Source organism: Semicossyphus pulcher, unplaced genomic scaffold, assembly GCF_022749685.1.
Source record: "Semicossyphus pulcher isolate SPU_LCO1_2020_fin unplaced genomic scaffold, fSemPul1.0.p SCAF_13, whole genome shotgun sequence".
Taxonomy (NCBI): Eukaryota; Metazoa; Chordata; class Actinopteri; order Labriformes; family Labridae; genus Semicossyphus; species Semicossyphus pulcher.
In genome coordinates this window covers 9,669,591-9,697,514 of record NW_027211637.1, presented here as the reverse complement: position 1 = coordinate 9,697,514, position 27,924 = coordinate 9,669,591, and the positions used below count along the sequence as shown (strand labels likewise).

The window sequence follows — 27,924 nt, the reverse complement described above, 5'->3', positions numbered from 1 at the left end:
CCCATCGTGACAATCATTCATCCAACTACGCCCACAAAGCAAGCGACTTCCGCTTCTGTGTCAACCGTAGGCTACACACTAATTCCTGCTCATCTCTCCGGACTTGACATCCTCCACACACCGTCCAGGTAAGAAGACAGACATTCTACTTTCGGAGGTTTCCTGTAATGTTTTCAAGGCCGCAATATGTGCTTTGTGTACAAGGAAGGTTGCTAACTCTCCTACTTAACGATATTTTTTAGCAGAGCCGCTAACGTCAATTGCTAGCTGTCAAAAAGCCCCCCGACGTCCTGTCAGAGTTGGAGCTGTCAGCTTGGTGTGAGTGTGTTTGTTAGGAACAAGAAGTACCCAATATGCCTATTTGATTAGTGAATCAAATTCTTTGTCCGGCCTTAGTTAAGTTTTAAATTGGCAAGCCATTTTATTAGTTGCTGTATTTGCTAATGTTAGCAAGAAAACAGTTCACGTTAGCATAGCATTTGGGATGGGTTCTTCTTGCAACTTCACAGTTGTTAAGAAAGCTTTAGTTTGGTGACATAACTACTCTGTCATTGGGCTCTCTTTGATGTAGGAGCAGGCAGTACTAGGCAGTTATCAGTTATGACTGTCAGAATTGAACTATTACTGTGCATAAGCTGGATAATTGTGCAATAATTCAACTGTGCAATACGTTGTCATAAATACTGCCATATATTGCCAATTTTTAAATAACTCTTATTTTGTGTTTAACTTTATTTTGGCAATCATATTTAATTCCCTATAGATCCACTTCTCATCATTTAATCTTTATTTTATTATATATATAATGCACATATTTGATTTCTTACTTCTATTTTATACCATATATTTCTCCATGCATCTCTCTGTATTAGAGCAACTGTAACGTCAGAATTTACCCACGGGGGTAAATAAAGTATTTCTGATTCTGATTCTGATTCAGTTCTAATCTGCCCAAGGTGAAATGTGTGGTAGACGAAGTCACAGAAACAAAGGTTTACAATCAGGAAGGAGAGACACGTTACTGTGTGGAAACCCCTAAATTACCTTGTGTAACATTAAGAAAGATTTGTGAGGAAACACCAGGGTCACTTGCAGTACTTATCTCATGCAAGGCGTAGGTTAAAGTCACCTCTTATCGCGCTTTACTGCTTCAGCCACAGTGGGAATGTTCCCCTGCCTGTTCGGCTTCTCCCTGCCTCCATTTCTATCTAGATCTGACACACAGCACAGACCAAACAAAGCTTTGTCTTTAATGTCAGTGCACTGTAAGTCATGGACACCAACATTTGCACTGACACAGCAGGCTGTTTGTCTGCTCTCCCTGAGCAGACATAACCCTCAGGGGCAGAGATACTGCTCCTGCGTCAACTGACCTCTGATTGTGATGAAACCGTGAAAAAGTGCTCACACTGAGGCAGAGAGGCTGTTTACATAGACACCAATATCTTGTTGTTTAGTATATGAAAAAATGTTTTGACTACCACTCGGGAACATTGCATTACAATGACGGACAAAAGTGCAGACAAATGTTTGGTAAACTTACAAGATACTTCATCCTGTTGACATTGACAGGACACAATGCATATTTATCATTTGTAGATAAATAACAAGTAGTCTAAAAATTGTTTCTATGTTACTAATTGATACAAAAAGATACTTTACTAAAGTTGAGCAGCAGACTTGTATTTTTTCATATTTTTAATTCAAAATTGCATTTTAAATTATAATTCAGTGGATTGATTGTAACATATTGTGATGAAAATTTAATTTGCAACTGATAATTTGATGTTCTGGTAACTTTTCATTTTTTGGGATTTTGTTTGTCATTGTTTTCATGAGTTGTAAGCTACAATATTAATCAAGTAATAAAGAAAAATATGAAACAACTGCTAGTAGCGGAACTCGATAATGTGGATAAAAATGTGCGAGATGTTGTATTCTAATCAAAGTGTAGCTTTGATTCATTTTTATATCATGTCACTACCATTTGAAGATCTAATGAAGTATTTTACATTTTGTTGGTCTTATTACACTTAACATATCGTTAAAAAATGTTTGAATTACAAGATGTCCATAGGAAGGCAGGCAGCTGCAGATTTTTATTCTAACATTACACGAGACACCAGACCTTTTTCCCAGGAGTTAAAGCTGTTGTCATTTTGTTGTGTGTCTTCCTCCCAAAGGTGCCTTAATTACCCCCTTAGTTAGGTGCTATGGTAATGGTCTCCACTTGAGAGGGGATCATCACTCTGTACCAGCGGACTGCTTTCCATCCGATATAACAGCAGAGTGAGGCGGGTTTACATACGACAGATCTCTGTGTTTGTGTATTCAGTGGTCGCCTTAGGTGTTTATTCTGTAAACACCTATCTGGATATTTCAAGTACGCGTGTACGTTTGAGTTGCTGTGGTTAAGTTTAAGGTAACAGGAAAGAGATTTTGTAAGGCATGTCCTAAAAGCCAGATTTCAACACAGTTTAGAGTGATGTTGCAGTGATGGCAACAACACACTAAAGCCGATTGAAAAGAAGAAAAACTAAGACTATTTTGGCACGCATGTTGTACTTATTGTATTTTTTGGTCTACCAGAAAATGTAGATGCAGAAAAAAAAGAAATAGTGTAGATTTTAATGTGTCCTGCTACCTGTAAAATCAAATTTTTCCTGTGGAGCATTTAATATGAAGACACTAACAGGTTGCTCAGTCTCACTTTGCAACCGTACTATAACTCTTTACAGTTACACTGGACTTAATTTTCTTTTTTTTTGTCTCATATCTGCAGTGTGTCGTATCATGGGGATAAGGCAAAGTTTGAGCTAATGATAATCTAGGCAATCAACCAGGCAACAGAGACACAATAATACTGTATGTATAATTTAGGATAGAGCAGAGAAACAGGCAGCAAATCAGGAGTCTGTCTGATACACAGCCATTGTATTGTTTAGCTGTGCTATGATTGACTCACGGTCATAGAGAGTGCATGTTGGTCAGTAGAGAGAAACTGTGAGAACGGGCCTGTTACCGATCCAGAATTAGTAGGAGTTATGTCATTATTGGACAAAATTGCTGATCATCAGAAACATAGATATTGATCTATATTTATCTATATCTTGCTTGTGTTTTATACATGAAAATGTAAGTAGATACATAGTCCAATTCTGTGTAGTGACATGATTTGTTATTTCCTCTAGAATAAAAGTGTTTCTTGCCCTGTAACCTCACAGGACAAAAACACTAGCGTAACCAGATTTTACAGCTGAACCAACCAATCACACAGCTGCACGCTAGCAAACAATATTGATCACAGAACTTGCTTTTGTACGTGTGTTTTACATGCACTCAGAAAGGAGTGTCACAGTGTTTGCATTTAAGGGTGGACACGTGTAGAAGTTTCGAGGCGAGATGCGGAGCAGGCTTTCTATCTTTAAACCAGGTATGAAAGTCAGACTCATCCGAGCAGGTTTTACCTCCCAGCAGGTATTGCTGGAACGTGCTGACTCACACTACGCTGAATGGTTGCTTGTGTGTGTGACAGACTGTGTACTCAGCATCCTGCTCAGAATGAGACAGTGTTGTGTTCCCAAAGGATTTACACTAGCAGGAGTTCTAGCAGGAGGAACATTAAGAGGAACGACTCTTTGCTTCAGTCAGAGGCAGAAACGCAGAACACAGTTTAAGCCTAGATCTCAAGTAACTTTATTGCAACAAATTTCATGACATGACAAACTTTTTTCATAACATGTTAGTAGCTTAATGACTTAGTCAACTGTGCATTAGTTGTGTAGTTTTATTGGTCTTTTTTTGGTAATCCTTCGCCTATCCTTATTTGCTATGCATTAATAAATACATTGGAAAGATGAAGTGTGGTTTCAGGGCACAGTGGCTAGATCTGGTAAAAAAAAAATCTTTTTATAGGAGGTCAGCAAGATATAAGGAAAACCTGAGATGTGCTATACAGTATTTCAATGAATTTATGACAGCTATCAATACGTGTGAATATGTAACTTGTTACTTGAATGATTTCCCACTGGTAAAAAAAACAGCTAACACCCGCTAACATCCAGCTTTTTTGTTTAATGGGAAAGGTTACAATTGGCATTCAGACCCGGGTCAAATGACTCTGCAGTAGATCCAGGTAATAACTGCCTCGTCTCCGATTGGCATTGATGGGAACACAAAACCCGGGTCGACACGCTAATCTCCTACCCCTTTCCGGCAGGATGCTATGCTCAGTCAGTAACTTCTGCAACTCCTTGTCATCGCAGCTACAAATTCAGCCCGTCTCCGTCCAAGCAGCGCTCGAACATCGTTCCAAATTTGTTGGCGCCGAGTTGGATGAATAGACTGAATAGATACAATAAAGACCTAACCACCGTAACATCTTCACTGTTACTATCCCTGTTCGGCGCATTTGTGATGTCAGACCAGGCGGTGAAGCAGCACAAAAGAGACCGACAGGAGTCACTGGCAATGAGAAAAGAGACAATCGGCATCTATAAGCAGGTCTTCCCGGGTCTGAAAAACCCACGTCAACGGCTAATTTCAGTGGGAAATTATAGTTCCTTTGTCTTTCTGCTGTTTGGCATGTTTTACAAAGTACCTGTGTACAGCAATGCTGTTCTTGCCCATTATAAGGTCATGGTGTACCCATTTCCTTGCTCTTTTTTCTTTTCTCTTTTGTCTTGCTATGTAACCTTGAACTCACCAACAAATTAACACCAATCGGATGGCATGTTACAGCTATCTGGGGCTTCATGTGACTGAACTGAAATGGGCCCATTCCAATTCAGACAGCCTTTTGAGATGTGTCTAGTGCGCATGTTCTTGTCGGGATGACAATTTAAAAAGCAATTATTTTGTGCACCACTTCTTTGTAGTTGTTACTGAGTAGGAATGGCAGCTAAATTGCAGAACAGTTGTCTGTGTGAGCACGCGCGCATGTCATGAGCTGGGGTGGGACAGTGTTTATCCCCATTTGTTTTGCCATTTACTTCCTGTGTTGATGTCCTCATCCAAGGCTAACTGATACAATCTAGAGGTCTCTTTGGAGGTTCCTGTCAAACATGTTTTATGTAGAGATTGTAAAAAAGGTTAGATGTTATTTTACCCCTTATATTCTCACCATTTCACCTCTCAGCATGTTGTTTTGCTTCCATCGAAGGAGAAATAAGAGATGCAAAGAGGTGAAAACGAGAAGGAAACGTGACAAGATGGGATTTTTCCCTACAATTTTTATTTTTATTTTTTTATTTTATTTTATTATTTTTAGTTTTTCTGCTGCAACAGTATGTGATTGAAGCTGATTAGGTACTTTATATTTTTGTTGTATCTTTTGAATTTTATTTCCATTCTGCTGAGCATTCAATAAAATGATAGCTCGACGTTCGATGTGGGGTTGTATGAGAACCTAATCAATAGACAAAGGGTCCTCTGACAGCATTTTTTTAAAGTTTTTTTTTTAAGCTTATAAGTTACTTTTTCAAACCTCATCCACAGTGGCACATAGCTTAGCTTCCATGTTAGTACTCTGGTCAGCTACTCCAAACAGAGGCAGTGCTGACCACCATCCACTGTAGTAAATACCTCATACAACCAAAAAATCTGAACTATTCCTTTAATGTAGCCACTGTTGCAAGACCTTCCTCTGCAGACCAGGACAGATTTTGCTGATGTTAGCATCTACTTTTTTAAGTTGGTCAGTTCACTCAAGGCAAGACGACAAGATTAGTCTTGTGATTGCGTTTGAGTGAATGTGATTTCATACTTGAGGTTGTTCTCTAAAAAAATTGGTTGTGGGCTATTGAGATTCAAACGCTTGCTTGCTAATAGTCTTGTGATTCAATTTCATTTGATTCCCCCAGACAGCACAGAACCATCCAACCACAAATGTTACATGATGTCGATGATGTTTTATAAGGGCAGCTCATGCAACATAAATTTAGCTGAAATGTAATTGAGGGGATTTTTTGTAAGATGTTTTTCTGTGTTGTTGAGATAAAAACAGTGAGTCACGGACATAAGATGTCACTAGGCCATAGACACCAGCTGACAGATCACTTCTGTGAGCTCTGATACAGCTGACAGATGGCCACTCGACAGTCTTTTGTTTTCCTTATAAAGAACAGTACTGGAAAGTCTAAGAACTGAAAACATATTTAAAGTAAAACTGTTTTATTTTTTGCAACATACTTGATTCCTAAAGTGTTCTGAGTGTTTTACTACTTCCCAGATGATGGGGTTAAAAAGTAGGCTAACTGTTGCTTGGGAGACATCTTTGACTTTTCTTTTATCTTGTTTAAAGGTATAATGAGTTCCTCAAAACAAGGTAATTCATACAAAAAGAATCCACTTTAATCGTCACCTATGAACATGGTGGTGGTTGTGTCAGCAGAGTGGGACTCTTCTGCCTGTATTTCCTTAATTGGCTTGGTTTGGGACATCTTTAGGGCATCAACATTTCATTAGTGTTGTGGAGCCTCAAGACAATAACAGCCAGAAATAGGGAGTTGGAAAATATGTTGCAGTCAGGTTCCAGTGTGGGTAGGATTGAACATGGCGTCAGCTGGATCCACTCAAAATTTGGTTCCGGAAGGGTTGTTTGGCATGAGTACTTGTAAATGTAGCTTGTGCTTTAGAACCGTGGTTCTCAACTGGTGGGTGGGAACCCAAAAGTGGGTCGCGGGGCTGTTTTCAGTGGGTCGCTGATGTGTGCTTGAAAAAAAGCACAGCATCGACTTTTTGCCACAACTTTCTTTTCTTTTGAAGGACATGAGTTACCTATAATGTGCGTGCAGTAGTAGTTTAGTTTTTTCACACTTTTTTTTTGTGATGTTGACATACTGTGATGGTTTTGATCTTTCTCAGGTCAAAACAACACTATTTATCTTTTTTTTAAATTATTATTAAATACATTTGAATGGTTGAAATATTGTAGAAATTTGGGTCACGAAATGTCATTAAGGAGGTGGTGGTGGGTCCTGAGGCAAGACCAGAGAACCACTGCTGTAGAACATAAACACCTTGAAACTATCAAAAAGTAACTTAGTATTTCTGTGATTCACAGTTTTGTTCTTGCAATTCATACTCTCATTCACTCTCAACCTCACTGCTCCATGCAGCTCTATCTGCTTGTTGAGCAGGGAACGAGGGCCCAACGAAATGTGTGTTTACAAACAGCAAGCAACAAATCTTCAGCCGTTAAGCATAAAAACAGCCAAGTGTTATTTATTGTTCTTTTTCATACTGTTGTGTGACTGTGATGTTTGAATGTTGATGTTCAGAGGTAAAATGCAATCAGAGAAAAGCAAGACACATGTCTCAAAGGTAGCAACAAGTTTCTGTGATAACTTTTCTCCTTTATAAAATCACAATTCTTTCCTTCTCGATACAGATTTGGATACAAAGACTTGAGTATTAACCTATATCAAGTAACCCTCTGATACTAGTGCGATTAGAATAGTAAACATTACATTGTTGAAAAAACACTGATTGTCAAGTCAAGTCGAAATGTTGTTTCTCACGTACGAGGTGCTAACAAATAGTGCAAATAACAAGACAATAGACAAAAAAACAACATACTTAAGACAAACACGACTGCGAGGGCTGGTGCATTGTGTATATGAATTGTCCCTGCAAGTAGCTATATATTAACATGGCATAATGTATTGCTGTTATTTTGTTAGCTTTGTGCAGCATAACACTCTGCTAGCAACAAACAAACTGCTGTTGCTTGTTACTGTCACACGATGGTTTTGGATCGGTGCACTCGCTGGCATACTTTCTGATATCTAATACTATGTTCTAGGCAGTATCGGAGGCCACTATCTGAACAACTCTAGTATCCAATGTCTTAATTTTTAATACTAGTGACAGCGAGTCTTTGTTGCAATCATAATGAACACTTTACAATAGCTGTTGCAGTCTCAGGGATTGTGTTGGACCATTCAGTGGCGTTCAACAGAACAGACTCCTCCCTGATTGTTGCTGGTGTTTTGTGAAAAGGTTAAGGGGCTCCTGGGAATAAATCTGCAGTGGAAAGGGTTCAGCTTTCATTTCTGAGAAGCAACTGGGCAGGCCATGCAGGTTTCTATTCAGATGAGATACAGGCTAAACTCTAGTAATTCATCATTTGTTTCAGGAAACTTGAATTGTTTCAGGTTAACATGTCTTATGCTCAGTTCACTATGAAGTTGTCCTTTTTGTTGTTGATTGCATTCACACTCTCAGCTTTCATCTTATTGTGCGCTTCAGTGTGTATGTGTGTGGAAATGATTTGTGGTATATGTTTCACGGTCTGCAGAGGTGTCGCCTATTTGGGTAGGCGTGTGTAAAAAGCGAGTTGTGCATGTTTGTCCATGCTGTATCATTGTTCAGTGCTAGGCTCTGTCTCACATGGCAACAGCTCTAATTTCTTAGTTTCTTTCTCCGTGTCCCTCTCTCTGTTTGTATCTGGTGCTTGATCTCTTTGTCCCTGTGGCTTTGTGTTTTATATTGTCAGCCTTCAGAGGACAGCACAGAGAGTACTTACTAGGCTAGTATCTGCACACTGGACTTATGAATGGAATTGTCTTTAAGGTTTTGAATGATTGGCATTGAAGTTATTGGCCTTTTCAAATTGTGACAGTGGGGTTGCTACTTCTGGTTTTTCTTAGAGGCCAATTTGAATAGTTGAGGCCAATAGGATCAGGAGAATAACGTTGATGATTCCCTGGAATAATAAATTGGAGATACAGTTATCTGATTGTCTGCACCAGAAGCAGCACATTACATTTCTTAGACAAATAGTTACTCAATTTTGTGTCTTTAAATGTCCTGTGTCAGTGGAATCTGTGAAAACTGATGGGGAACTAAATGTATCTATCTACATAGTTGGAAGTTAAACTACTACTGAAATCATTGTTCATTGTTCATTGTTCATGTTCCCATTTTTGTCTTAATAGCTTGCAGCTTTATTTTTAGTATATTTGCTATGGTTATGGAATATGGTTGCTTTACAACCAAGCAGGGTGCCATACTATGATATGTTAGATACATGCTTGCATGTTTAATAATTCACAGAATTATTCATAATTATTAATTCATTGTAGTTAGACAAAGTAATTAACTGCTGCCATCTAGTCAAATTACATAACTGCTGGTAATGCATTGTGATGCTTTTTTTGTTATTTGATGGCATAAGTTTCAGAACTGAGTTTCATGAGGTTCATGTAGATCAGATCTTAAACAATTACAGGCAGTGTTAGTAAAGCATCATTATCCTTAGTATGAATGGATACCAGAGTTCAGCTGTAGGGTTGCACAGTGTGGCCCAGGTGATCAGCAAAAAGGTGAGCCTGTAATATCTCATGCAAATAAGATTTTCAGCCATGTATACTTTATTCATAGCTTCATAGCAACGTTTCAGTTAGTGTTTCTAAGATGCAAAGTTCAAGGCAAAAATATGATTTAGTCTGACATTTTGTGACTACAAGTCCGCACACAATGGCCTGATACTTTTGTTCAGAAGAGGTATTGTTTTCTCATTAACTGCAGCATGACCTTAAGGAATACTTTAAAACAGCTCTGTTTTTGCCAACCAAAGTTTTTAGACTTACCTTAAATTGATGCAGCTGTTTTACTGTCAAACTATCAGCAGAATATCAGGCGGCAGGAGCTCTGTGTAGCTCAGCTTTGACATCTCTTTATATGTTGATGCAGACTGCCCCTGTTTGGAGTAGCTAGCCAGACAACCAACATGAAAACTATGTAAACCTCATGCTACGCTGTGGATGAGGTTTGGACCGTAAAGCACCATAGCCACTTAAAAAAAGGTCCCAAAAAAATCAATATCAGTTTAAGATGTCAGACGGCGCTTTGCCTCTTGATAAGGTTCTCATACAACCCCACATCAATAATGACGAGCTATCAAGTGATTTCCCCCAGAAAAGGTTCTGTAGCATCTTCTAGAACTCTCTAGAAGAGTGTTGCTACAGGGTTAAGAAAAGAATCTGAACTAGCCCAGCCCTTTAAGGTTTATGTTGACTCTTGACATGGGTAGAACATTGAGTACTGATGCACTGATAGATTCAAGATAAGATTGAACAGAATCTTAGGCTTGGTCATGTTTTGATAGAAAAGACAGTCACTCTAGTAAAGAAGGCGAGAGTTTGGTAAAGGTATCGCTCTCTAAGACTAAAAAGAAATATTAAGACTGTAAAAGTTAAGTTGTCATATTTCCTCCAATCTAGATTTAATGCACAGCTAAACTTTTTAAATATTTGAGACTGTCCTAGTTTATGGGACTTTTAGGTACCAGGAATTACCAAGCTTTTTGTGATAAGCTTCTTGCTGGATATCATTTGATGATGGTTTATATTAGTGGGTAGTGATCTTAGTTCATCTATTTCATAGCAACAAATTCTAAGAAAAATGCAAGGTTAGGCCTTTTATTAGCTACTAGAACAGCTTGTCCTCCTCACTGTCTGCCAGATCAAACATGGACAAAGAGGCCAAAGTTAATTTGTGTGCCGAGGGTCATACAAAGGCAAAACCCTTTTACCTTGTTGAAAAATACTGAGTCATAGGCAGAGAAAACTATGCATTTGACCATCAGAAATGAATGCCTCTACAGCAGAATGGATGGGAAATTTGCACTGCAGGGATGTAAAGAAGTTGAAATGCTGACACATACAGGTTGAGATTATGTCAGTATTTTCTTAAGACTGCCTTGCTGTGTAAGTCAAAATAATCTCTATGTGTACCTCGTAAAGCAGCATTTATAAATAAAGGCATTTTGAATAGAAGCACAAGTATAGATGACATTATACATGACAATTTTTGCAAACTCAATACTGACTACTAACATTAACGTTACTACTAAATTTCAAGCTAGCTAAGTTTCAACAAGTTGCCACTAAACGATGGCAGAGACGTGTTTTGTTTTTGTCTGTAATTTTACCAAAGGAGAAACATTGTACTTAGTGGGTGGGGACTTTGCAGATTCAGAGTTGTTAATGAAGGAGAAGGAGGAGATGCCCTGGGAGGATTTTTACAAGGTAATTAAATGTATTTTGTAGAAAAAACATATCAGACACAATTTATTATTTCAAGCAGAACATTTTCTATGTCTTAAAACATGACTGGAGCTGGTCTTTAAGTGATGTTGTCTAATTATTGTCAATGTGTCTATTGCTAAGTTTTATCATAACTACATGGCTGTACTGTCCTGGACTTCATTTACAGTAGAAACAACCAAGAGCCTTAGAGCTAATAATGTTTTACAATGTTGTCTGTAAATCCACAGCAAGGGATACATTTGATGACACTATCTTTTTAGCTTTGCAAAATATGCATGCAAAGCATGTTAAGCATTTTACTGCCTAAAATGTAAACACACACTTGATCAGGAAGGAAACTATTGAAACTCATTCAGCTGAATGCTATTTCAAACCATCCATATGAGGAATCTTGCTTTTTAAATATTCTATTTTTGCACTCAGGTTGTCAGGGCAACACTTGTTCAGTGTTAAATTGTAATATTATTTGGCTGGGGGAAATGTATGCAATTTATGCTCGCATGTCCCCAAAGGTTTCCTACTTTTTGGACTATTTGGACCATTTCGATCTGTATTTGGTGTAGTTACGGGTCATAAGTTTAATCACAACATGACAAAGACCCAGAATTCCTGGGCATTGGTGTCCGGATTATGTAACTCTCTCTGTTCGCACTCAGTGAGCCATGATAGACAAACTTGTTGCTCAGCGAGACTAAGCAGATTTTTAGAAGGTAGCCAGATAGTCTGGAATGACCTAAAGCTCTGATCTGAACTAGAGTTATCTAGAGATATCTGAACTCTTACAACGGCGGTGTATAGAGGTCAAGTATAAAGAACATTGCTGTAGTCCATGCACAATTTTATCAGCAGGATGCTCTCTTTGGAATGTTCACCCTCCAGCTGTCTCACATAAATTCCAGTAAATGTTTAAAGACAGACCTGATTTGTACTATTTTTTCATAGTCCAAGAACCCAAAGGGGGCTTATGTTGTGTTCACATAAAGATCTTCTCGTGTTATTGTCAGTCCTAACTTTTGGCTTTTTTATACACAGGTTTGATGGCAAAAGAATCCTCTTTCAGTCATTGATTTTAAATGACGGCTGCTTTTTGTGTCTCTACAGGTTACTTATTCGCTTCCACCATCGAAGCCAAAGAAACACAAGGTGATCTCTGAAGTTACCAGTTGTCCAAGAGCTGTCTGTTGATCAAACAGCAAACATCTCTTGGTTTGATTCTTTTCTGGTCTAACCATCTGCTAAAAAGCACCCTCATACTAAGTTTTGGACATTCCCTGGATATTGGACGAACATTGTCCTGTTGCTGTGGTGACACTTCAGAGGGATCTTCATTGACAGATCTTCCTGGAGAGGATCTCTTGAGTGGCGGCCACCAAAAGGAACATGTGCTAGGAGTCAAACATTTGTGCTAAACGACTGGACGGCTTCTGTAGAAGATGAGCAATGAGGAGGAGTTCTACGATGCCGTCACAGGTGAGTGTGTGTGTGTGTGTGTGTGTGTGTGTGTGTGTGTGTGTGTGTGTGTGTGTGTGTGTGTAAAAATGTTGGCTCCTATCAGATTGCATATGGTTTTATGATCATTCTCTTGAAAAAAACCAATACGCAGTTTCTATTTTGAGTTTCACCAATATTTTTAACATGAACAATCACTTTTATTTTATGATCTTAATTCATCAAAGATTTTCACATTGGTTTTGCTGCAAGAGGTAGTGGGTCCTAATTAGATGGTCTCTATTTTTGTCTCAATCATAAAAGCATAATAGCATCCAGCGGAACCCAACCTGGCTTAGTCTGATGATTAGTTCAATAATTCAGAGATCTGCGGTCTCATGCTCATGATCATTTATGTCAACAACAGCCTGGATTCTGTGAGAGCGTGTTCACATCTCAAGAAGAAATAGACTGATATGCTGGAAGTTTATTTAGTTAATTTAAGTGCTCATTAAAGTTTGAAGATTTGACTTTATATACATTTATATATCTAGCAGAGAAAGAGAAGGGATGAAGTGAGGGTGTCACATAGGTAGTTACTGCCAAAAACCAGCGCTTAATTCTCATTATCGCTTGTCCTGTCTTGAGCAAGGCAGTTGAATTCATTCACAAACACCCTTGACAGTATAATGATATTTAATGAGTGGTTTCAGATTTCCTCAACTGTGGAGAGATGAGACAGGTTGTTCTTCAAGTTAGCACCTATGGGCATGCTAATGTTACAGTTGATATCCATGCATTAGCTAATTACAGAAATATTTGATGAAACTAGGCAGATGGGTTTTATGGAGCGTAAATATATTCTTTTCTTTGTTTTGGTACTTGCTTAAACACCAGGAAGTTGAGGGGGCTGCACTCACAATAAAACCAACTGAATTAAGATGTTAGAAAAATAATGGCAGCGGTGTTAACAATAATGAATCTTGGGAAATGATTATGAGTAATAATCCTCGACCAACATTGATTTGGTCATGGTGAGTGTTTTACTTTTGTAGAAGGACTCTAATTATTATTCCCATGTGTCCATTTAATAGATTATGTATTCATGTTTGTTTCAGGGCTGGAGACTTGAAGAGCAGGGCAAAGCAGGGTGTTGTTCTTTGTTGTCATCATTGTGTTTGTACCTTCACCGACAGCTGACATAAAATTGCTACACGCCCTTTCTGACGTACAATTATTGTTCCACCTGTCTTTGTGTTATTATGATTATCTTACTTATCTGAGACAAACGGCGACCAGGTTACATAAATTTTTCGTGAGTACATGGGAACAAGTTTCGACTTTAGTCATCGTCAGGTGGCTTCCAGCTAGGTCTCATAAACTATTTTTTCCCTCATTGAACCTAACTAGGATTCAATAAAAAAAAGAATCAAATACTTTCTCTGTATCTTGTCACCCTTTAATGTCATTGGTTCTGATAGGGAGATTTTCAGTTGGTTTTCTGGTCCAATAGTGCCTATTGGTTGGTCTCGAACTTGAACCATTTAAAAAAAGAAAAAGATCTAATTGTCATTATTTTGACTATTATTGCAATTTCGATATGATTTTGAAGGGAATGCTAATTTTTACCTTATTATTGTCATTTTAGTTGAAAAACATAGTAAAATTATGAAGGTGTGTTTTGCTTGCGGGGATCTTTACCAAACAAAGATATGTCTGTGTATGATGTGTAGGCAAGAACATCTATGCACAATATATTTAAATTATAATGGTATTTTGACACACATTTCACCTGCGATTTGAAAAGTGCAGTGGGCCATATTATGATTTCGATAAAATTTCAATTAACCTACTGCTCTAGCTGGTCAGTAATATTCTGTTCCAGTTTCTACATGTGAGAGGCCTTTATGTTTTATGCATATCTGTATATGTGTTATAATACACACCTCATACCTTTAAGGTAACACTAACAGCCGAGAAGGCGTGTAAAATTCTTGAGAATCCTCTGGTCTATTTTAACTATTATTAAAGCCCCACCTCGAGATCACCACCACCCTGCAGTATTCAATACCCACAAAGCTTGTTTGTGTTCTGGCTGAGAGCCAGATGTAGGCAAAGTGGAGAAGGTATTCCCATAGACAATTAATGCGAAATCACATACAGGTATTACTATTGTTGTCAGGCTTATAATGCAGCTTTAGTCATAATAATGTAAAGTAGACTGACATCAACAGAAACAAATATTTAAACGTGACACATGTGGCACGCTGCACAAGGGCATTTTCTTTACATGGTGCTTTTTCATCTTGAGAGTCGATGTTAGAGGGAGCCACTGCTATGTATGGGAAAAGGTTAGTCAATCTAAACTGTTTCAGGCAATCAATAAAATTTGCCAGTCAAACACAGGCAAGAAGTACTTAATGCAAAACAGCATGCAAATATAATATGCATGTGACTGTTCGGTGTTGCAAATAAAATATTCATATTTGACCCCAAACCACCTGCAAGCAAAAATCATTGAGAGATAAGACTTTATTTAACTTTCTATGTCTTCTACCACTTCTCTACATTTCAGTGGTGAATGAGCAGGTGTTCTGCACAGATCATCGGCTCCTGCAAGAGATGTTATAAATCTAAACTTGTGTGACATTGTTTTCCCCCCAGGCCTTGATTCTGACGAGTCATATGAAGGGGTGTCAGAGGCCAGTTTCAAAGATGCATTGGTGTTTGACGGCAGCAGCCAGAAGAACAATGGATCTGTGCCACAGGAGAACGGCATCAAGAAACACAGGTGCTGCTGCATTCCTGCACCACTTTCTACCCGTAGTCTTTATTTGTTGCTTTGTAGCTGCATCATGTCTTGAGGCCTCCCACTAAAACCAGTTCAATGTGTTGTGTAAGGTCAAACTCTTACTTAATTTGGACTGTGTGCTTTATGTAACCGTGCTATAAGATCAGCACCTGTGTTATATTGGTATTTTGTTCACAGAATTTCACTTCAGTTTCAGACATTTGAGCCAAATGCAAAATGATGAGTTAATTCCATGGCTGAAAACTGTAAAGTTGACGTTACTTTAGTGTGGTTTGGAAGAAAATACTTTGTTACAGTGTTTATGATAACCTTCAGCCCACACCAAGAAAGACACATAGATGTAGTGAGTCCAGGAATCTCAGAAAGGGGATTTGATTTTGATAAAATCCTGGATTTAATCACTAAAGTGTAGTGTGACTTAAGGCCAGTTCAGATCAAAGTTTCACAACAAATTTGCCACTTTTTGCATTGTTGTGATCTGCAACATTCTGAAACATGCCAGTTTACACCAATGTGATAAGTCGATTCCATTGAAACATCCTTTAGTATATACGCTCTGTATATCCTTTCTAACTGCCGTCTTTGGCCACTTTCTTGTAGCTTGATATAATCCATAGAATCTTAAAATATGTTGATCTTGTTGGAGTACATTTTGAAGCTGGGGTAAGTGACTTTTTTTGAAGCAAATTTTCTTTGTGAGAATCCAACCCTGAAGAATGTCAAAGCCACTCACCCCAAACACAGTGATGTGCTCTGCCTCACAGTGCAGAATACAAGAGAAGGTTGGGAAGAGGAGTGGAGTATATCATTGTCATTGTTAGCTGTACCAAGCTACCTTTCTCTGCCATTCTTGTGCAACTTGTTTACTAGCTTTAGCGCGTGGAGGACTCTGCCCCTGTACAATGAATTGGCAAAGTGAGTGCTTTTGAAATAGATAATGGGCCTTATGTTCTTAAACCAGTGACGGTTGACTTAACAAGCTGATTCACAGGCTGCGTCAACAGGCATCCTTAGACAGACAACTTTTCCCTGCACGTTATTAGGTCTCAGCTGGGTTGCCTCCTGCTCATGCAATGTTCTACATGGAGAATTAAATAATTTCTCTTCAAAAATGAAGATTACTTTTATTTTATTGCAAATATCTAAGTGGAAATGTGTCACTTCTCCATTCACTTTCACTTGAGCCCTTCTAGGAAAGAGAGCCTTGTATGTAGCACTATAGTATCTTCAGCCCTGATAACAGACCTGACAGACCACATGCTCAGCTTATCAACAACCTACCACACCTATGTTTTCACTCTGACCAGTTGTTAGATGAGATACTTTTGGTACCGATGAACATCATAGTAATACTGAAAGCCAGCATGAGGGAGCAAAACATTTTTCTTCTCTCTGTGTGTTTCTATATCACCATCATCTCTGGAGATGTTTTTATGCTGAAGATAAGAATCCATATGTGGTATGTGGTTGAACTTGAAGAAAGTACAGAAGTTATTTTATAGTGGTGTCAACAAAGTTATCATGAGTTAGGTCTGAGATGCCAAAGTGCATTCTTCTTGAAAGTCTGAGCTGAGTCTTAAATATTTCTTTTATTTCAGGACGTCATTACCTGCACCCATGTTTTCCAGAAACACTGTTAGTGTCTGGAGTATCCTGAAGAAATGCATCGGACTGGTAAGGACCCACAGAAAATGTTTTAATCCACATACAGTAGTTGACGGCAGCACAATCCCCAAAGTTGATAGTTTAATATATTCAAATCTACATTATTTCACAAGTTCAGATCTAAAATACAGACTTGATTTTGTGTGTTTTGCTCAGGAACTGTCCAAGATCACAATGCCCATCGTCTTCAACGAGCCTCTGAGCTTCCTGCAGAGAATCACAGAATACATGGAACACACATACCTCATCAACAGAGCCTGCTCTCTGTCCGACTCCATAGAACGCATGCAGGTCAGACACACACAAACACAAAAATAACTACAACATAATATGTTAAATAATGTCAACAATTGGAGCTACACAAATATAGTCTTAAAGTCTTTGTTTGAACATGTTTAACAACCAGTACTTTGTAAGTAATCTTATGTAAAGCCTTTTTATTGTAGCATTTTAAGGTTAACTTAGATTAGTTTATTTCAAGAACAGTTTTGACTGACATGCTCAGTTTATAAAAATAGAGTAATGTCTACAGTTGCTTTGGAGGTGTTAATACAGGGAGCTACATAATGAAGATGATAATGACCACAGATCAAATGCATTCGATTTTGCATGGATCTGCAATACATCCACTGATCAGTCAAGCAACTTGCATGAAAACCCAGCTGACACACAAATAGACAAACATCGCATCACACACACTCATTAGCATGTTTTGTATTTTTTGTCCTCAGGCAGTAGCTGCTTTTGCTGTGTCAGCTGTTGCTTCTCAGTGGGACAGGACTGGAAAACCCTTCAACCCTCTGCTGGGAGAAACCTATGAACTCACCAGGTACACAAACACACACGTGGACAAATAACTTTTGTTTTAATGTCACTCAGTTTTTATCAGTCATTTTATCTTCTCTTCTCCGCTGCCCTCTACAGAGAGGACCAGGGTTACCGGCTGGTATCGGAGCAGGTATCCCATCATCCCCCAGTCAGTGCTTTCCATGCAGAGAGCCTGGCTGGGGACTTTGTCTTCCACGGCTCCATCTACCCCAAACTCAAGTTTTGGGGCAAGAATGTGGAGGCTGAGCCGAAAGGGACCATCACACTAGAGCTACTCAAGTGAGTCCAAAAGGATGAAAATGATGTGTGTTCATATCCCGGTTTCCTAATCCAAATATAGAGTTTGATCTTCTGTCTCTCCTTCCTTCTCCTTTATCCCATCTGTGATTCTTTCATTTTCTTCTCCTATACTCCTGCTTGTCCTTCATGCCTCTTTTATTCTTCCTCAACATCTATCCTTTTTTCCTCCAGGCACAATGAGGCGTACACATGGAGTAACCCTTTCTGCTGTGTACACAATGTCATCCTGGGCAAACTGTGGATCGAGCAGTATGGCACAGTGGAAATAGTGAACCACAGGTAAACCTCTAAACATTTTATAGAATATATATGTTTGTTTGTAACATAACTGACTATGTAAAACTATGATGACCCAAACGAAAGGTTTTATAAATAAGCTGAAAAACAGAGAAGAGTTAAAAATGAGAGGCAAGAACCTGCTTGCTAACAAACTACTTTTTTTAATAACAGTTAAGTATAAAAATTTGCAAGCTTATTTTCTTTTCTTTCATTCTAATATACATTAAAGTTCAATGTAGGTATAAGTTTTAAGTTTTATTCAGTTGATTGACCTTTACTGGCAGTCAAGAGAGCCTACAACATAATTTAGCCTCACACACACATGCACACACACTCCAAAGTCTGCACACATTTGAATCCTTAGTTCTTGCTGTAGAGACTGAACCACAGTCAAGTTCCACAGTCCAGTCTTTGTGACGTCTGTTGCTCACAGAGCTGTCCAGCATTCCTGCTCTGCGCCTTCCTTTACTCTGTCAGTGTTAACTCTGATACGTAAGACTTCAGCTTATTTACTTTTTGTGTGTATTCACAGGCAAACAAACCCTGCAGCACTTTTTTAACATTATTTATCCTGGGAAGCTCTGCAGAGCTTTTTTATCCTTATTTTGGTCACGCTGTGAGTCATATTCACACAATTGCACAGATTCACACCAGGAGCTGTGAAGTAGTCAAATCACAGCCGTGTACCATTTACTGGCACTGAGCTCCACTGTTGCTCTGAATTGAAAGTGTCTTTTTTTAGCATAGTCAGTCAGTCTTGGTTTGGAATAACATCCTTTTATATAAACAACACCCCAGTTCTATTGAGGGTTTAATTATTTTGTTTAATTGTAGCAATAGTACTCTTAATTACAAAAAGAGAAGGTATCTTCTTGTGTAGACCAGAAACCTCACGTTATACATCGTATATCATGTACAGCATCTTGTTTATGATAAAATAAAGTAAAAATATATTTATTTAGATATTTAATTCAGTGCTGGTATAATGTGTTTTGCCTAAATGTTTATAACACAAACAATCCAAAAAGTTTCAATATGCTAGTGTTTAGGAAAAATTATATAATTATACTTCACAGTCACAGTTCACCATTTTGACAAACAAGCTAGTACAGAGACGTTAACGAGTTCCACTTTCCTCCTCTTTTCTCTCGCAGCACTGGAGACAAGTGTGTGTTGAATTTCAAGCCTGGTGGGATGTTTTACAGAGAGCTGCACAAGGTGGAGGGATACATCCAGGATAAGAGGTCAGAGTTTATTTTGATATTGTTGCATGATTTAAAATATGCATATTTTATAGCATTTGATAAGTTGATGTTATGGGCTGCTTCTTTTTTTCCTTCTGCTCTTGTTCCTGCTCTCTTATCTCCTCCTTGCAACTCTTCCCCTCCACCATCTTTATCTATTCCTTGCTTCCTATTGTTGTCTGTGTTCCCCACTCACCGTTTTTCCTTTTTCTTGTCCGCCTCTTGTCTGTTTCTATACATTTCTTTTTTTCTTCCTCCTCCCATTCATCCTTTTCTACTCCCTCCTGTTTTCTGTGTTTCTTTCTGTCCAGTAAAAAGAAGCACTGTGTCATCTATGGGAAGTGGACTGAGTGTATGTGGAGTGTTGACCCTCAGTCCTACGAGGCCCACAAGAAGTCAGAGAAGAAAGGAGATAACAAGAAGCAAAAAAATGTGAGGATAAGTTTTGAAAAAACTTTAAATTGACACCTTTCTCTTATTTCATCTAAAACTGTATTTATTTTGAAATTGTTTGTTCTGTGAGTTCAGAATGTTTGTGTCTGCCGCTAAAGCATGTTAACGTTTCTAATGCAAATACACATATAAATCTAAAACACAGTATTGTATTACCTTTTTTTTACTCAAATTCTGAATATTACTTAATTGGTTGTTTTCTAAAACTGTGTTCTTATAATTTTGGTGTTTTATCTTGATTTCTTTTGCTGTCCTTCAGCGTTCTGTGTGGTCTTATTCAGGTAAAACAACAGGCTTTGGTGCTGAGCTCTTCAGCTGTTCAGCTGTAGTCTGTTTGGCTACTTGCAGTGAAGTGTAATAGCTGCATATTGTGTTTAGCTTTCAGATATGTGACACGACCTAGATGGTAACTGTATGTAGATGAAAACAAATAAAGTCATGAAGGATGTGGTTTCCAACATTTCGATTGCACAACAGTTACAATGAATGTTATTACTGGTAGGAAGAGCAGGATGGAGCAGAGAACGATGATGCAGACGACATGCCTGATGTCCAAGAAACGGTTTCTGTCGTACCAGGAAGCACTCTGCTGTGGAGGATAGACTCAAGACCAGCACACTCTGCTGAGGTATTAAAATAAAAAACACTCATGGGATTATTAAAAATACCTATGAGTATTTTTAAAAAAGGTTGCTGTTGAACGTGCCCCCTGTGAATCTGTCATTTTTGTCAAAACACTAATCTTCAAGCTGGATGTGGAGGAAAGAAAGAATACAGTTCATCAGCTTTTAATCAAGTGATTTTTTTTCTTACAAAAACAGTGTTGATACTCTGTGAGTTTAGTCATTGATTCAGCACATTAAAGTCAAATCAGACAAATGTGAATGAATTAACAGCATTTTTTTTTCTCAAGATTACATTAACAAACACTTAATATCTCGTTTCCCATCTCTTCCTTTTCCAGATGTACAACTTCACCAACTTTGCAATGTCTCTCAATGAGCTGGAGCCTGGCATGGAAGCCATCTTGGCCCCAACAGACTGTCGCTTCAGGCCTGACATCAGAGCTATGGAGAATGGCAACATGGGTAATTTGATTTTAAAGCCCTTTATCAGTGTTTAATGGAGTTCTGTTTGGCTGAACATCCGACAGAAACAGAAATCTCTGTTTTATAAAAAAAATAAATGTATAATCAGAAGTGACAGCTGATGTTCAAATTATTCTCCCAGTAACTGAGAGAAACCATGTTATGCTGAATTTCTGCTGCAGAATAATATGCCTGAAAGTGTTATGTCTCGACTTCTCATGGGCCACATACTGTATAGACAGAACATGTCAACGCTGCCACCTGCTGGATGTCTGTGTCGCTTTCTCATGTCATCTTGTTTCTCCAGGTGTTTGAAAATGCAAAAAAACTTTATTACCTTGAAATTGTAAATGTATTCTGTCACAAGGCTCTTGAACTTGATACATGTGCTAAATGTTGTATGTGTGTTGTTTTTGTGCAGATGAGGCCAGTCAGGAAAAGGAGAGACTGGAAGAGAAGCAACGAGGTGCCAGAAAGGAGAGAGCCAAGAATGAGGAGGAGTGGTCTACCAGGTAGGAAACAGGAAACACACATACACATGTACTCTAACTTTCAATTATATTCAATTAAACATAGTGGTGGCAGGAACAGAACAGAACAGAGCTCTGTTGCTGTGAGCATTCACAACAAACTGGCCTGCATGTCGATTGCTGAGGAATATCAAGTGAATAATTTTCTGAAAAACACTAAAGACTAGTTACATGTAAAGATAGTTCAGAGAAATAAAGTGTAAATGATCTCCTTGTTTAATATTTAAATGAATGAATTATGATGGCATTATACTGAATATGAGACATTTTGTAGGTCAAAGTACCAAACATGTCTTCTCTGACTTTTTTAGTTCTGCATCCTAAATTTGCAGAGATTACATCCATGTCTCACTGGAGAGTGAATGGTAAATGGTAAATGGACTGTACTTATATAGCGCTTTTCTAGTCTTGCGACCACTCAAAGCTGCTTTTACACTACATGTCACATTCACCCATTCACACACTGATGGCAGAGGCTGCTACCTAAAGTTCCCAACCATCAATCAGTCATCACATTCATACACCGATTAATGACGATGATACCCCAATTTGGGGCTCAGTGTCTTGTCTCAGGACACGTCCACATGTAGACTGAGGGAGCTGCGGATCGAACCACCAACCTTCTGATTGTAAGACGACCGACTCTACCACTGAGCCACAGCTGACCCAGTGTTGCATAAATTAATAATCCATATATTTAAATAGATGCAAATTCAAATTGCACAATATAAACATAAAAAAAGAACAAATACCTATAACGGGGCGGCTGGGGCTCAGTGGTACAGTCAGTCGTCTCTCAATAGGAAGGTTGGGGGTTCGATCCCTGACTGCTACAGTCACATGTCGAAGTGTCCTTGAGCAACACACTAAACCCTAAATTGCTCCCAAAGCCTTCGGTGTATGAATGTAGTTAGTCCCTGATTGGAGATTGGCAGAGTATCCTTTGTCATCAGCGTATGATTTAATGTGTGTGAATGGGTGAATGTGACATGAAGTCGGAAGACTAGAAAAGCGCTTTAGAGGTACAGTCCATTTACCATTAAAAAAAACCAAATAAAGCAGACATATTCAAATATTCCAAAAGTGACATCACAAATTTAAGAGTAAATTATAAACATTTAAAAATCATGTCAACGTTAAATATTAACATTTTTTGGATTGTGCTTCACAAATTTTTAATGTAGTTAAATTCTACAGACATTTAATTTGTCTTTGTTCCTTCCAGGTGGTTCCAGATGGGTACCAACCCATACACCAGCTCCCAGGGCTGGCTCTACACTGGTGGCTACTTCAATAGGAACTACCAAGATCTGCCCGATATCTACTGATAGCCCGTGAGCCTTCATCATCTTCCTCTTCCTCCTCCATAACCTGCAAAGATCTGCCTGTCAAGTAATGGAGAGAATTCCAATGACCATCTCCCTCCAAAGCCTTCATCCTCATCTTTAAACTGATCGACACACCCAGCACAGATTGGAAGGACCTACAAAGGAACCAATTTCCCGTCAGCAGCCTGCTTTTTGTCCACTGAATCTTCAGGTCTTTTTTTAACATGTAAAAGATTTTAGACCATCTTCACCTCTGTCTTCTTCTCACCATCGTGTTTGAATTGGTCATGTCACTACCAGTAAAACATTCAGATCGCTATGCTTCGGCAACCTTCAAGAGCACAAGAACCCTTTTATTCCTGACACGTCCCAGCGGTCAGGAACTGTACATTTAAACTATTGTATATGTTAGGAAACTATTAATGGCCCAAAAACTCACAGATCCAATTTAAATGTTGAATGTTTTTACAATCAAATGCTCTCATCTGAGGAATCTGCCAAGCCTCCGAATGGCACCAGGCACGTCATTTAATGAGTAAAGATCACGGTGATGGAGTAATGGACATGGACGGACGACTTGTCAACTGGGAATCAGGGACGTGAATGCTCCTTGACTGAAGATGGATCTTGAGGATGATTTTTGTTATGTGGAAACACTCAAACAATAAATATAATATATAGTCTTAAAGGAACAAAATTATAAACAATACAAGTCAAATTAGAAAAGAGAAATTGAAGCAAGCTTAAGCTTTTTGCTTTCCGTGTGTCATATCAACATTTATTATGTTACTGTTACTCTCCCATTAACCCTCAATTGAAGGTTTAATGCATCGAAATAAATCAAGACAACTACAAGAAAATGGATGTTTCCCCGATAGCAGAGTGGAATGTGCAGCTTGATTGGGATCAGAAAAGACACCACATCCGATTTGATGTTCTGCGTGAAAAAACATAAGAATGATAGATGAACAGAGCACAGGCTCTGTTGCTCATCCGAACTGTTGGCATTTTCAAAAATTTAAATGTCTAAACACTCAGCCTTTAGATGTTAGTTTTACCTGCAGTAAAATGTACAGTATGATTAACAAAGTGATTCACTCTGTGTTGGTATATAGAAATAGCTTAAGCACAGCAGGACACCAGAGAGTGAGAGCACTGAACTGCAGGTTTATATGCAACCTGGATAACTGGCTTACTGTGCTGCCTGCTATAAGTAAGTCACAGCTGAAGTTTACTGACATTCAAAACAGGCTTTACACAAGTGCAGAAAGTTGACTCATGCTCATACTTTCCCCCTCCACAAAGGTTCAGAAATCAGGCTTTAGCAGCTGGTGTAGATACTCTTCAACTCAAAGACACTGACCTAAACACAAACTTGAAACAGCAGGAATCTGGTGGAATCTAAAAAGGAGTTAAAATCTGAATGTCTTCAAGTGATGGGGGAGACTAAATTCACTCCTAGAGAGTTAAGTCTCGCACTGTAAAAGGACTTTTAAATTTAAAGAGGATATTTAAATCCCAAATTTCACACAACCACCACCTGTGTTAAAGTGAATGACAGTGATGACAAAAGAACACTGGGTAAATGTAAGTCATACATGCATACATGCACATTTATCATGTGAAAGAATGTATCAATATGTACAGACACGTAAAGCCATATTAACTACAAGAGAGTGTGTTTCCCATGTGAATGATGGTAATTTAATATTAATATAATAATGAGGATTGATATTGTTAATTTCACAATAATGCATGATTAAATAAAACATTATTCATGTAAGTGTAACATAATGTAAGGTGCGGCATGTCCAGCTGGATTGGATGTTAGAGAATGGGCTGATTCCTGAGTAAGGCACAGGCCCAGAGGCCCATGGGGTCACCACCCAAAGTCACTGTAATTAATACAAACTCACTGTAAGATACAATCAAAATGACTGTCAGAGATGATAATGAAAAATGATTACAAACAGACAAATGATGAGAGACAAGAAGTATATCACAAATTGACTACAAAGACTTAAGATGGTATTCAAAGCAACCACAAAAAATGCAAAATTACTATTAAGAGGGCCATTACATTACTCACAAGGGGACTGTTGTCTAACACTGATTGTTATACAAACTATCAACAAGTCAAGAGTTTCATTCCCAACCAAATGTAGTTAAATAAAAGCAAAAACACCTCTCATGAATGTAATTAAATTACAGATCCAGGGATAACTAAAATGATCATTCCCCTTATGTGTTGCTTTGTGTGGATGCAGAAACATCCAGTCAAAAGTTTTGTTTGTATAAAACCCTGTTTCATCTCGCATCAGAATTTCAATCAGAGAAATGTACAACGAAGAGTTAACAACCCTCCATCATCACACTGTAATACTCTTCACATTACCTGCAATCCTGTTTGCACTGGTGAGAATCTGATTCTATGCCAAAAATATGGAACATGATCCTCTTGGTGACACCCGTCTTAACATACTGTACAGAGAAAGTGCAACAAATCTATTGAGCTGCCCAACTGTGCATGATATTCAGATATCCTTATTTTAACTCACTCACTTTAAATACAAGATATTTGAAATTCACTACTTCCTCAGTGCGTTTAGAACCATGCGGTATTAGTCATTTACCAACTCTATGCAACTTTTGCACCTCAAAATGAACAGTACATGCCTGATCTGTTATTGTACAGGGACTTCACTTTCCCCCTCACCCCCAACAACACATCTTTAAACACATCTTTTGCTTCTAAGCTTAAAAAGTAATGACTTTTCCTTCTAAGTTTATCTTAATATATTCCAAAAAATTGGAAATTCTTAACTTAACTTGAACTACTTGGCACTACAACCAGCCTTGTATCATAACTTGGACCAACTACACTTTTTTGTGTCTGTTTTTAAATCTATTTTAATTTCATTCTTTGTGCCTGGATTTTTCTGTTTCCTGTTTTTTCATTCCCTTGTGCTTTTTTTGTTGTTTCTTGTATGTGTATTATTTATGATGTTTGAGGTTTTATGAAAAAAAAATATTTTCAAAACTGCTCTTATTTTTCCTCTTTCACTGAAAAACACATCGATCTGTTTAAAGAGGAGCAGAGCATCTAAACAGGTCTTGAAGTTAACATCATTCTTTACACGTGTACATTTTTTGTTAGATTTACTTACAGTGTCAGATATATTAACCAATACAGTGTGTGTGTAGACAGATTGTTAAGTCACTCTTTCTAAATTCTTTTGGCTGCTAGAATTAAAGTATAAATTAGTTATTTCCCTGCCCGAAAAAATCACTTCATTTTCAAGTTGTCATCAAAAAGTCCATGTCACAAACACTACTTTAGATGCAGGTAACAGAATGGTGTGAGCTTTACACTGGTTAAATGCTACAGTAGTAAATGAATCCAAACCAGATCAAAGGAGGTGTGGAATAAATGAATAGTTTCTGATTGTAATTTCACTTCACCTGGTAAGATGGTCCAAATGTCTAGTGAACATATTGAACAACCAAATTCATCAGTTCTAATTCAGACTTTTACCATCACAAGACTATTGCTCTGTCATTAAACTAGATCTAGGTTTGATGTTGCTTTGAGTGTTGGTCCTTCTATTGAATTTTACCCTCCCTCTCTTGGACTGTATCATGGAGTTGTCATGTTATATATATGAGTACAAGTGCTGCACAGAGGTAATCACAAGCAAAATGGCATATTATTTTGTGCAATTGATTTATTTTTATAGTATTTAAACAGTTTTTGGTGACAACATTGTACCAGATGTTTTATTTTCAGGTGGGGGACAGTAAGGGGGTCATATCCAATCTGTGGACAGCTTGGTAGATACATAAACAGGGGAATATGTCTACTAATAAAATCCTAATTTCAGTTTTGACTGTGTCTCCTTTTTTAAAATACAATAATACTGACAACTGTCCATACTGAGTAAAAAAAAAAAAGAATACAGAAACCTGCTAGAATAGAGAGAGCAAAAACTCTGGGATAGATATAAAGTTAGTAACATGCATTCATGGAACATACATGCATACAGATAACATGAATGCATTCAGATAGAGATGGTTTTAAATTCTATTCTAGATTTTACAGGGAGCCAGTGCAGAGAGGCTAATAGAAGTATTATCTCTTTCCTAGTTCTTGTAAATGAATGTGCTACAGCATTTTGGACCAGCTGAAGAGTCTTTAGAAACTTGTTAGAGCAGCCTGATAATAGAGAATTGCAATAATCCAGCCTAGAAGTGACGGATGCATGGGCTAGTTTTTCTGCACCGTTTGAGAGAGGATTTGACTGAGTTTTGCTGTGTTATATAGGTGAAAAAAGGCTGTCAGTGAAATTTGTTTTTTTCTGAAAGTTGGATCCTTCCAGGATTTGTCAACTTCCATCTAACCCAGACTCCTAACAGTGGTGATGGATGCCAGGCTGATGCAATCTAGGGCAGCTATATCATTAGATAACATATCTATTTGTTAATTTGTTGTTGAGTTAAGTAGTAGATTATCCAGGTCTTTATGTCCTTCAGGAATGAGTTCAGTTAACTGGTTTCATGTGGCTTTATTGAGAGGTATAATTGAGTATCATCTGCATAACCACGAAAATGTATGTAGTGTTTCCTCATTTTATTACATAAAAGAGACATATATAAGGTGAGTAGAATTGGTACTAACACTGAACCTTTAGGAACTCCATGAGTAACTTTCACTTTACCAAACTGCTTTATGTTGTATTGAGACATGGCGTTGAGCTACAGCACTGTCAGACAGACATCTAGTAAATAAGTTTTTGTTTACTGGAGTGTAGTTTAGTAGTAAAAAGCTACTTAATAATGATACAATTAAAGAGGATTCTGTGAAAAAACTACTTTACCAGAAAAAGGTAGTTTATATGACAATATCTCAAAACACCAG

The 27,924-nt window shown here is 38.0% G+C and overlaps 1 protein-coding gene across 1 annotated transcript; it reads left to right on the top strand.

The window, feature by feature from the left end:
* The first annotated feature begins 54 nt into the window (after positions 1-54).
* LOC138589524 (oxysterol-binding protein-related protein 2-like) lies at positions 55-26,883 on the top strand. Its single transcript, XM_069659848.1, has 14 exons — positions 55-128; positions 12,156-12,524; positions 15,147-15,273; positions 16,893-16,968; positions 17,116-17,250; positions 17,691-17,788; positions 17,884-18,066; positions 18,259-18,366; positions 19,521-19,610; positions 19,922-20,042; positions 20,566-20,691; positions 21,028-21,151; positions 21,573-21,663; positions 22,907-26,883. The coding sequence occupies exons 2-14, from the start codon at positions 12,488-12,490 to the stop codon at positions 23,007-23,009; spliced, it is 1,419 nt and encodes a 472-aa protein (XP_069515949.1). The 5' UTR covers positions 55-128; positions 12,156-12,487; the 3' UTR covers positions 23,010-26,883.
* Positions 26,884-27,924: the final 1,041 nt, after the last annotated feature.

Bases quoted from the DNA above. Each gene is read 5' to 3' on its own strand.
- LOC138589524 (XM_069659848.1), top strand. From the start codon at position 12,488: ATGAGCAATGAGGAGGAGTTCTACGATGCCGTCACAG. The intron at 12,525-15,146 runs GTGAGTGTGTGT...TTTTCCCCCCAG, and splicing joins GTTCTACGATGCCGTCACAG to GCCTTGATTCTGACGAGTCA. The intron at 19,611-19,921 runs GTCAGAGTTTAT...CTTTCTGTCCAG, and splicing joins GGATACATCCAGGATAAGAG to TAAAAAGAAGCACTGTGTCA.